This window comes from Hyperoodon ampullatus, assembly GCF_949752795.1.
Source record: "Hyperoodon ampullatus genome assembly, chromosome: 8".
NCBI classification, from domain to species: Eukaryota; Metazoa; Chordata; class Mammalia; order Artiodactyla; family Ziphiidae; genus Hyperoodon; species Hyperoodon ampullatus.
Genome location: NC_136921.1, coordinates 34,188,234 through 34,200,860, shown reverse-complemented (window position 1 = coordinate 34,200,860; position 12,627 = coordinate 34,188,234). Strand labels below are relative to the sequence as shown.

Genomic DNA, 12,627 nt, shown 5'->3' with positions numbered 1-12,627 from the left:
ATCAACACTCAGAACACTGTCCCAGTCATTTGTAGGTATGTGTAGAGCAGTGAAAAACTTGAGTTCAGATGTAATGTTCCCAGCTGAAGGTCTAACAAGGCCTTCTTGCTTCATCTCTTGTACTGTAAAAAAGTGTCCTTTTTGCTATGTATTTAGTGCCTTATTTTTCCACATTTTTGTGCATTTTATTGGTGATTTCACAGTTTAAAGTGGCCCTTAAGTGTAATGCTGAACTACTGTCTAGTGTTCCTACGCACAAGAAGGCTGTGATATTCCTTATGAAGAAGGAAAAACATGTGCTAGATGAGCTTCATTAGGGCATGAGGTATAGTGCTGTTGACCATGAGTGCGATGTTAATAAAGTGGTAATATATATTTTAAAAGGTATCTTTATGTACATAAAATCTGGTGTGTTTTTTTTGGCTGTGTCGGGTCTTAGTTGCATCATACGGGGTCTTAGTTGTGGTATGCGGGCTTCTCTCTAGCTGTGGCGCGTGGGTTTTCTCTCTCTAGTTGTGGCACACAGGCTCCACAGCGCATGGGTTCTGTAGTTTGTGGCACTTGGGCTCTCTCGTTGAGGGGTGCGAGCTCAGTAGCTGTGGCAGGTGGGCTTAGTTGCCCCGCGCCATATGGGATCTTAGTTCCCTGACCAGGGATTGAACCCGAGTCCCCTGCATTGGAAGGTGGATTCTTTACCACTGGACCACCAGGGAAGTCCCTAAAATCTGTTTTTTAAAAGGGAGCTTATACCAACTTTCCCCAAATGGGACACTATTGTTCATTGCTTATATGTATGAATGCTACAGAATGGGACTGCTTTTTAAATACGAAGAAAATGCCAGGCCTTTAATATTTACGGTTTGAATGAAGCACTCTTACTAGGAGAAAAGGAGAAAAAGTTCACCTAGAGATTGAAGACAGACTAGCGCCAAAATTTCATAAAACTCAGAACTCAGTTTTGAAGTGGAATTAGTGGCTATTGAATGAAATAACAGTGCTGTGGATCAACAATGACATAAATGTGTGGCCTTGAAGAAACATGTAACTTACTATAACTACTTACTATTGTGGATAATTCTTCAATGAGTCCAGTTAAAGTTTGCTTACATACTTGCTCCTCACCTTTTGAGAAATATGCCCCTTTACAAATCTCTGAAGTCTAAGATATTTTATTATAGTTATATAAAATATTGGTTAAATAAAACTGATTTTTCTTTCACTTCATGTTGCTAAAAAACTCAGTATTTTTTGATAAGGTACACTGTTTGACCATGTACTTTATTACAGGCAGTGAGGTCACTCAAGGAGACAATCGAAGACTGTTGGGACCAGGATGCAGAGGCTCGGCTTACCGCCCAGTGTGCTGAGGAGAGGATGGCTGAACTTATGATGATATGGGAAAGAAACAAATCTGTGAGCCCAACAGTCAATCCAATGTCTACTGCTATGCAGAATGAGCGGTAAGACCCTGAAGGTTTGGAATCCCTCTGTCAGTATTTAAAACTGATACCAAACAGAGAACAGGAAATAAATACTATTAAACCAGACTAAAAGTGCAGTGATGAACTTACACAATCTAATGTCATAATTTTTCTTTCAGTATTCCTATTCTTTTACTGAAGTTTTTGTTTGGTATAAGTGCAAGGTGAAATCTGTGTTTTTGTATATCTACCGATGTAGTAAAAGATCAGTCTTTCTCTGTTAATGCTCCAAGTTCCCTACAGTAATGAAGGAAAAACATTTTCATAGTTCCAAAATTTATAAGCACTTCTACATACTATATTGTCTTGATTATACTTTGTTGGTATTATTTCTCTTTCCCCTGCATTTTGTTTGTTTGTTTAAAGGAAATAGAACTATGAACTTGCCTATGTATCTAACCACAGCTTCGCTGGGAACTAAAGTTTCCAGCCTTCCTATCCAATGTTCTTTCTTTATAGAATGCTACTACATTTACAAGAAAGCAATTTGTAAGGTCTTTTCATCCCATCATGAGCATTATTTCATGAGACATTTCTTTATTAGAACTATGATTTTTGGTTTTAAATAAAAGGGCTTAAAAAAAATTCCTAAAACTTGGAACTTTCAGACAGTGTAATCTTTGTTCCATGTTTAGGGGATAAAGTCTTCCCACAAATTTATCATTTTATCTAAAATGTTATGTTAAAAGTTTTTAGAAGGGCATCCAGGAAAGAGTAACCAGAGAAAATTGAGATAAAAACAACTCGATTCTTGAATCATTTTCTTTGCTCTTTTCTGTTGTTCTAATTTCTGAGAATGATTTGTGTTATGAACTATAGGCCCCAAATTGGGTTTACACTACTTACATTTAGACTGAATTACCTTTAGCATATAAACCTTTATTCCCATTATATCAGGAAGTCAAGGAAGATAGAGACTAGCAATTCTAAATATAAATTTTCTCATTTTACACACACCTGAAGATAGTCTTCCTCTTCCATCTCCCTTTATCTCTGTATTTTCTATGTGCTTTAGTATGCTATTTGCATCTCTCTTAAGAGTCAGCTACTTTTACTTTAAGTGTTTTTTAACTTTTCTTGACTGGTAAGAAGAAACTTTGATGCTCCTCCTTTCTTTGGCCATTTTTGCCTCCTGTGTTATTCAGCTCTACCCTTTACATGCTTCTTTTCATGTCTTCTAAATAGTTTCCTCCAAATCATAGTTCATCCCACACTCATTCCACTCTAGGTTTCATTGTATTGAATCCTACCCTACAGCCCTCCTTCACTTCCTTTTCTTGTGCAGTACAAAAGCTTTTTCTTCCTCCCCTTCCTGTCATTCCCCTCATAATAACTTCATCAGTCTTTCTTCATAGCACTTCTTCTCCTTTAGTTGCTGCTTTTCTGCTATAACACTTGTATCTATTAATGTTCCCAATGTTTATACTTGATTGTTTTAGTTAAAACTCTCCCTCACTTTTATTTTATTTTATTTCATTTCATTTCATTTCATTTTTTCTTCCAGTTTTATTGGGGTATAATTGATGTATAGCACCATATAAGTTTAACATACATAGCATAATGATTTCACTTACATACATCATTAAATGATTATCACAATAAGTTTAGTGAATATTCATCATCTCATATAAATACAAAATTAAGGAAATAGGGAAAAAACAATTCTTTCCCCTTGTGATGAGATCTCTTCGGATTTACTCTTTTAACAACTTTCATACATAACATACAGCAGTGCTAATTATATTTATCATGTACATTACATCCCTAGTACTTATTTATCTTATAACTGGAAGTTTGGACCTTTTGACTGCCTTCATCCAGTTCCTCCTACCCCCACCCTCTGCCTCTAGTAGCCACAGGTCTGATCTCTTTTTCTATGAGTTTGTTTTTGAAATATAATCGACCTACAACACTATGTTAATTCCTGTTACACAACATAGTGATTTGGTATTTCTGTACATTTCAAAATGATCACCGAGATACGTCCAGTTACAGTATATCACCATACAAAGTTATTACATAGTTATTTACGATATTCCCCCACAGTGTGCATTTCATACCCATGACTCATTTATAATGCAACTAGAATTTTATACCTCTTCATCTCCCTCACCTATTTCTTTCCTCCCTCCAACCCCCTCTTCTCTGGCAACTACCTGTTTTTTCTCTGTATCTGTACCTCTGTTTCTGTTTAGTTTTGTTTGTTCACTTGTTTTGTTTTTTAGATTTAATGTAAAAGTGAAATCATATAGTGTATCTGTTCACCTATCAATAGGCACTTCGGTTGCTTCCATATCTTGGCCTGGCTTTTATTTTTAAAACATAAATATATTACAGTGTGATGCTCAAGAACCATCACTCCCAAGGTGTGACAGTGACAGTGAAAAACCCTTGGTAACTGGGGAGCAGTTCTGAACCTTTGATTTTTTTTTAATTAATTAATTTATTTATTTATATTTGGGTCTTCATTGCTGCATGCTGGCTTTCTCTAGTTGCGGTCAGCAGGGGCTACTCTTCTTTGTGGTGCGTAGGCTTCTCATTGCAGTGGCTTCTCTTGTTGCGGAGCATGGGCTCTAGGTGCGCAGGCTTCAGTAGCTGTGGCACATGGGCTCAGTTGTGGCTCGTGGGCTCCAGAGCACAGTCTCAGTAGTTGTGACGCACGGGCTTAGTTGCTCCACGGCATGTGGGATCTTTCTGAACCAGGGCTCGAACCCGTGTCCTCTGCATTGGCAGGCAGATTCTTAACCACTGCGCTACCAGGGAAGTCCCTGAATCCTTGTGTTTTTTTTTTTTTTTTTTTTTTAATATGAGTGTCACGTTCTGCCTTGTACTCCAGGCTCTAAGACCCATATCTAAGACCTTCATTGATATGGCCCAATCTACCTAGGAAGGTATGTTTTTTTGCTAGACTGTGCCATTTAGTGGAACACTTTGGAACAACCTAAAAGCTTGTGTTCTTTTTACTATTTGGAACTTAATTGGTAACATATTTGTTGAGTAGCCACTGTGTATCTAGAATGGTGGAAATGCAAAATACACATGCCTTGGTTCCTCCTCTCACGGAACTTCACAGTTCATGCAAATATACAATTTATAAAGATATATTTGCTAATATTACAAAACTATAGGGGAGATCTTTAAAAATAATAACTCTTATAAACCAAAATAATGAACATCTATAAAAATCATATCTAGATCGACATAGGTTTTTTGGTAGGGTTAAATAGTATAAAACTAGCCTTTAGCAAGTTATTAGTTGATACTTGATTAATATTTGATTAGAATTTTTTTCTTAAATAATCTCTAGGATATTGTGGGTTAGAAATAAAATAAAAAGCAGTTCATACTTTAAAATCAGAGGTGTTAAACTTGGAGACTCAGTTTGTCATAAATGTATTCTCAATGTGGCACTTTTTTTCTTTCTTTAAGCAACCTGTCACACAACAGGCGTGTGCCAAAGATTGGCCCTTATCCAGATTATTCTTCTTCCTCATACATTGAAGACTCTATCCATCACACTGACAGCATTGTGAAGAATATTTCCTCTGAGCATTCGATGTCCAGCACTCCTTTGACTATAGGGGAAAAGAACCGAAACTCGATTAACTATGAACGGCAGCAAGCACAAGCTCGAATCCCCAGCCCTGAAACAAGCGTCACCAGCCTGTCTACCAACACTACAACCACAAACACCACTGGCCTCACTCCAAGCACCGGCATGACCACTATATCTGAGATGCCATACCCAGATGAAACAAATCTGCATGCTACAAATGTTTCACAGACAATCGGGCCAACCCCTGTCTGCTTACAGCTGACAGAAGAAGACTTGGAGACCAACAAGCTGGACCCAAAAGAAGTTGATAAAAACCTCAAGGAAAGTTCTGATGAGAATCTCATGGAGCATTCTCTTAAACAGTTCAGTGGGCCAGACCCCCTGAGCAGTACCAGTTCTAGCTTGCTTTACCCCCTCATAAAGCTTGCGGTGGAAGTGACTGGGCAGCAGGATTTCACACAGGCTGCAAATGGCCAAGCATGTTTAATTCCTGATGTCCCACCTGCTCAGATCTATCCTCTCCCCAAGCAACAGAACCTTCCTAAGAGACCTACTAGTTTGCCTTTAAACACCAAAAATTCAACAAAGGAGCCCCGGCTGAAATTTGGCAGCAAGCACAAATCAAACTTGAAACAAGTAGAAACTGGAGTTGCCAAGATGAATACAATCAATGCTGCAGAACCTCATGTGGTGACGGTCACCATGAATGGTGTGGCAGGTAGAAACCACAACGTTAACTCCCATGCAGCCACTACCCAGTATGCCAATGGGGTAGTACCATCTGGCCAGACAGCTAACACAGTGGCACATAGAGCCCAAGAAATGCTGCAGAATCAGTTCATTGGTGAGGACACCCGGCTGAATATTAATTCCAGTCCTGATGAGCATGAACCTTTACTGAGACGAGAGCAACAGGCTGGCCACGATGAAGGTGTTCTGGATCGTCTTGTGGACAGGAGGGAACGGCCACTGGAAGGCGGCCGAACTAATTCCAATAACAACAACAGCAATCCATGTTCAGAGCAAGATGTTCTTACACAGGGTGTTCCAAGCACAATAGCAGACCCTGGACCATCAAAGCCTAGAAGAGCACAGAGGCCTAATTCTCTGGATCTTTCAGCCACAAATGTCCTTGATGACAGCAGTTTGCAGTGTAAGTGGAGGGACTGTATAATCTCTCCTGCTTGTCTTTTGGGACCTTTAAGTAACTACTTAGATAGAAACAGATTGTGTTTCAACAGCAGTATTTACTTTTCCACATTTTATTGGACTTCAAAAGTAATTAGACTGTTGTAAAGAAAAAAGTAATTTTTTTGTTGATAATTAAAAAGTCAGTGTCACGATAATCAGAATAATTACCAATTTAATATGTGCCTTATGTAGCTGCTGGTTTATAATGCAACTCACATACTTTCTGTGAATAGTTGAGATAAAGTACTCACCAGTTTAAAAGATCCAAGTAAAATGATAACAGTATAATTTTTGAAACAGTTTGTTGAGCATATTATATCTATTATAATACACATTTAGATTTTATCTGACTAATCTTAATAAATCTTAAAAGTCTGGAGAAAATTCAGAAAAGTCACTATAAAAAAACTATAAAATTGTTCTTGGTTTTTAATGTCAGTTTTTTCAGGAGTTGTGTGTTGAGTCTCTCACATGCCTGTAGCATTGTGCTATGGGACCTCTAGCAACTTAAACAAATAACTTGATACTTGGTTTATGGTCCTAGAGGGGCTGTAACACAGACAGGAGAGCTCACCAAAATCTTTAAGTCATCATTGTACAAAATGATTTCTCTTTTAGACCGATAGCACTTTTAAAGCACTTATAAAAAAAAAACTGTCATGTTTTATGGTTGTTGTCAAGGACTACGAAATGGGCTAAAGGGATTCAGCTGTCCAAAATCAGTAGAATCTAGCCCCTTGCTTGAGTGGCTTGTATTATAGAAAAGCTGACATACCTTATGGCAAGGTTCCATATCAGTAAAATGTCTTGTCAGGTTTGAGACGGGGAAGTTAGTAGAAAATTTGTACTGTAGTGTTTATGTCATTCTTCTGAAAAGTATTATATTCCAGGTGCCTACTTTGAGCATGAAGTAGAATGATTAAATGCATTTTGCCAAGTTAGGCTTGCTACCAATAACCAAAGGATTTGAGAATACAATTGAGAACTTGGAATTTTCTCCTCTGTTTTTGCTTTTTGTGGTTTTTCTATATTTTCTTCCTTGCCCTATGGAATAATTCAACCAGTTATAAAAACGTTGGGCTTACAGAGTCTCAAAAATAAGTTGGTTAAGTTTTGCCTAGAAAAATATTGCTTGGCATCATAAATTTCAAGAAATGTCCATTAGCTCCTCCTGTAGACATTAGTTTGATCTCTTTTCCAGTTACAACCCTAACTTTTTATTTTTAATAGTTTCTTTACATATAGTTCATTTTTCTGCACTTTTATTTTCAGTAGGTGAGTCAACACAAGATGGCAAATCAGGATCTGGTGAAAAAATCAAGAAACGTGTGAAAACTCCCTATTCTCTTAAACGGTGGCGCCCGTCCACCTGGGTCATCTCCACTGAACCACTGGACTGTGAGGTCAACAACAATGGCAAAGACAGGGCAGTTCATTCCAAATCCAGCACCGCTGTTTACCTTGCAGAAGGAGGCACTGCCACAACCATGGTGTCAAAAGATATAGGAATGAACTGTCTGTGAAATGTTTCCAAGCCTATGGAGTGAAATTATTTTTTGCATCATTTAAACATGCAGAAGACATTTAAAAAAAAAACTGCTTTATTCTCCTGTCAGTACCCCCTCCCACCCCTGCAACAAGGACTTGCTTTAAATAGATTTCAGCTATGCAGAAAAATTTAGCTTATGCTTCCATATTTTTTAATTTTGTTTTTTTTTTAAGTTTTGCACTTTTGTTTAGTCTCGCTAAAGTTATATTGTCTTTTATGACCACAGAATTATATGTGCGTGTATCAAAAGTGGTCTCAAAATATTTTTTTAAGAAAAAAAAGCAAAAACAATGTATTGCTGATAATCAGTTTGGACCAGTTTCTAAAGGTCATTAAATCAGAAACAAATTAAGACAGGTTTGACTGCAGTGGTGTCTGGTATCCATGTTTTATTTCTGGGCACAAGCTAGTTTCTATGTTGATATGTTCCTGAACACATTATCTGTTGGACTTTCTTTTCTCTTGTGTTTTGTTTGAATGTGCAATAGTCTGTAGGCCACAAATAGCTTTCTCATAAGTTCTCTTCCTAACAGAATACGCATTCTTCCATGATATGAACATTTTCCTTCCCCATCCTCCATACTTTCAGCAGGTCAGTTCTTTGACAGTGAATTTTTGCACAAGAGAAAGCAGCTACCTGATTTCTTGCTTTCTCTCTCCTTATGGAGAATGCAAAAACATTGTCTCAAAGGGCTCTAAAGAAAGAACTACCAAAACCTAATTTGAAATGCCATTTCTTTTATCCTTCCAAATCCTAAACATTTCCTTCCAGGCATTTTAATAAACATATTTGATTCTGGTTTTGGAAGTTCGTAAGAGCATAGAACAATGAGCAAGTCAAATATTAGCTGTTTTCCATTTTATTTTATTTTTTTATATGTATGTTCATGTTCCATATTCATTTATTTAAGTAGCACATTTTTATCAGAAAACTTATAGAGCTATACTTATATGGAATTTTTAAGTAGATAGATGGTTAACACAATATAGTATTATAGCCTTCATTCTTGGAATAGGCCATGTTTGACTCAAATAAAATTACATCCTGTTTAAAATAACTCCAAAAGTAATTCATAGTTTTGAACCTGTAGTATCTTTTGTTTTCTTTTCCCAAGCAAAGCCTGGTAACTTTATCTGAAAATGATTCCTCTTCCCATGACCTAAAACACTGTGTGGAAAAATCATTCAACTGGCATGCCAAATCCCTGTGGAAGGAAGGATTGCTGCCAAACCTATCATTTTTGAGCAGCCTGAGACTTAACCTCTCTGTTTTCAAAACTGTTTCTTCATTAATCCATTTTCATAATTTTTCCACTTGCCAGTTTTTCATATCATCTTTGATATGTGAGCATTTATTATTTACGTTATATTAGAATGTACCTTTTAGTGATAATATTTTGTATATTCAAATCATGTTGTTTTTTTAAAGCTTCCTTTGCGTTCATTACTGATAATCGACTCTAAAACAATCTCTGCATGTTTTTTTAAATAAAGCACTTTATGTCAAATAAGGGACTTTTTTTGTGAGCACAAATTGTTTTCTATCAATTTGCAAACAATGAAGATCTCACTTTTTTTTTTCCAGATTCTCAGAGTACTTAATAGACTTTAATTAAGTTCTGAGATTTCTCTGGGAGATAAAAAAGCTGAGAGGAAAACACAAATCTCAAATTCCTGATTGAAGTTTTTATCTCCTGAACAAAATTTTCTCACTCATATTCCTCTATCCACATCATTTAGCTAAAGACAGCCTAAATTTCCCAATTTGCTATCCAAAATATTTATAACTTACTTGTGCATATAAGCCTTCTTTTGTTTGCCATCTACTGTGATCTTATGAAGTGAGATGTTCAGCTAGATTGCTGAACGTGGTTTTGAATTCTTAGAATTAACATTATTTTGCTAGTACCCAGGATTTCCACCCTTTGTATTTTATTGGCCCTTCTCTTGATTCAGATCCTTAACATATTTTTCAGTCATCTAGCATAAAAATTTTTCATTTTCTTATTTTTTAATCTAGGTAATGAATTATTTGTATTTTTTCCAATGAATTTTCACTTGGTTCTCTTGATTTTCAGTGGCTTTCAACTGCATTCCAGGATATTACTTTTAAGTATTTCTAGAACATCTTTGAGTCCAAATAAATTATATTCCTTCTCCAATTGGAAGCATCGAAGGTAAATGACCATTTGAGGTCTAACTCATTTTTCCTGACAGAAGAGTTGTCTTACATTCTACTACACTGTGTTTTGGCCAGTTAATTGTAAGGTTTTCAGCATTTTTCAATGTTTAATAGTAAAATGCTTTCAAAAATTGGTATACCAATTTAAAAGAACTCCTTATAGTTTCCCATTTTTATGTGAGCATATTTAAAACAGATAATTTCCTTTCCCCATGTTTTTATTAGTAGACTCTTGGAAAAGTAGGAGAAATAGTGTAGATCATTTTAATAAATTTTAAATTAAATTGTACATCAGACTCATTTACTTTTAGAATCTGTTTGCTGTTACAAGCAAGCAAGATTACTTAAAATACTCATTTGCAAACTTTATTCATGTAATAATGTATCTTAAATCTAATATTTAACTTCCATCATAAAATTTTTCATGTAGAAAAGCATTTGGGTCCCTTTGAATTAAAGGCTATTCATTTAATGAAAAAATATTAAAATTCAACCTTAGAAGTATTATAACCCTAAAAGCATCATAATAGGTAATCAAAGTCTAATATTAATTCCCTTAACTATCCTAATTGTATACCAGAACTAAGTCATTGAAAGAACTTGATTTGAATTGAGTTTAGACAAAATGATTTAATTATAATTCCTAAAACGTTCCCTCTTTTTAAATGCATAATTGGAAAAAAATATTGGTGTAAAAACTTATTGGAAGGCAAAGGAGTAGATACTAATACTAATTGGCCATTTATTATATACTGAATGCTGGGATATATATATATATATACACACACATTATCTCTTTTACTCCTCATAGCAACCGTATGAGGATTATAGTTAATATTCCCATTTTACAGATGGGGAAACTGAAGCTAAGAGAAGCTAAGTAATTTGCCCGAGGTCCACATCTAGTATTTGACAAATCTGTGACTTTTAACCTAGGCTTGCTCTCTTCACATCTCTTTCATCGACACCACACTGCCTATACACTGTATGACAGTATGCATAATGGACAGACATTTTGTAAGAAATTTAGTCATTATACCCCAGCACAATTGTGGCTTGTATATAAGCCAAACCAGATACCTTAATGACTTTAGAAATTAGACAAACAAAAGGAGATGTACAGACATGTCTGTGGTGATTGTTGCTTGAGAAAAAATTACTAATTCAAGACAAAATTCAATCCCACATCTGCCATCATGAATCTTAAAATCATTTCATTTCTCTTCACTCCTGACATTCTTATACTGCAGAACTAAAGGTAAAGTAAATTTTAAGGGAAAAGCGAAGGCTTATGGGAACAGAGACCTTTTCCTAAATTGATTCTATATTTGATTTCATGGAATTAATTTAATGTTCACTTTGTCTCATCAATCCTTTCACTTCATTTTGAAAATTTCTGCTTTTAAAAGTGACTTTAGAAAATTTTACTAATCCAGAGAACTAATTGAAGAGGATGTAGGAAGGATAGAAGGATAATGTCCTTTTTATATAGCAACTTGTATAGCTTCCTTTCAGGTATCCACTTGTTCCAGAAAATGTGTGTTGGTTCTGAATGTGAAAATAATTAAAGAAAGGAACACTCAAGTAAGTATGTGTTTCAGTGGGAGTTATCATAAAATTTGGCAAGTATTTTTATTTAAAATATTTTCTAATTTGGCTTCTAAAGCCAAATGAAACACCTGATAGGCTGCAGCTATTTACTGAATTTTCCATTCTCTAAACCTCTCTCTTCAAAGTCATATAAAGTGGAAAAAAATTTCAACAAACTTTTTGGGGTTTTTTTTCTTATAAAAATGAAGATTTCATTGGAGGTAATTAGTTCCTAGAATGTGAGATTACATTCTATTTCTATACAACCTTTTATATATTTATGTTAAACTTACTACCAGTTATATGCAGGTTATTACATAACTATTCACAGATTGCTTTATATATTACTCTATCTTCCAAGCTAACTTATTAAACTTAAAATCTGGACACACATGTTAGTTGATTATCTAGACCAGTTATCCTAGAAATTGTATAACACTCCCACAGACACCCCAGGAGTCTTTTTCAGACTAGGAAGTTTCTAAATATTCATACCTTTTGCTGTCAGTTTGCTCTTCAGCAAATAAGAGTGCATTTTAACTTTTAGATTCTGAACTATGTAAACTTAGGCCAAAACTACCTTGCATGATCCATTCCTAAATATAATCCTTGATTAAGTAAATCTGGCAAATCACTGTTTAAACTAGTTTACACAAATAATATCAAAAGAAGGATTTTCTACAGGTTCCCAGATTAAACTAACATACAAGAAAAGAAAAAAATCCCAGGGCACTCTGATGCACATCCGCATTACTTTCCTTCATTCACCTCTTAGTTTCTGTCTTCACTTACTCTGTCCCTTGATTATCTGACTTGCAATCTTCTGTGTCAGGAAAGTTTTCTTCATATCTATTCTACTTCCCTCCTGATTCATTTTATATCCGTTACTCTTCAGTATACTTCAGGCTTCTCAACACCTAAGTCTCAGTTCTTCAGACAGAATTACTTTGGTTCCTTTAGTATTTTCTCCTCAGTTTTATTTTAATACCTACTTATATTTAAGAACACCTAAAATTATATTTTGTTATATTCAAATTCATTACTCCAGTTAAGTAATAGTTAAATAGGATAGAATTGA

The 12,627-nt window shown here is 35.4% G+C and overlaps 1 protein-coding gene across 1 annotated transcript in view; it reads left to right on the top strand.

The window, feature by feature from the left end:
* Positions 1-7,995, top strand: part of BMPR2 (bone morphogenetic protein receptor type 2) — a 187,915-nt gene extending 179,920 nt beyond the window's left edge. Inside the window, exons 11-13 of the mRNA XM_079709606.1 lie at positions 1,288-1,460; positions 4,911-6,190; positions 7,501-7,995. Of these exons, the coding sequence (XP_079565732.1) occupies positions 1,288-1,460; positions 4,911-6,190; positions 7,501-7,751 (1,704 nt within the window). The 3' untranslated portion in view covers positions 7,752-7,995. The remainder of the gene's footprint in view (positions 1-1,287; positions 1,461-4,910; positions 6,191-7,500) is intronic.
* The last annotated feature ends 4,632 nt before the right edge of the window (positions 7,996-12,627 follow it).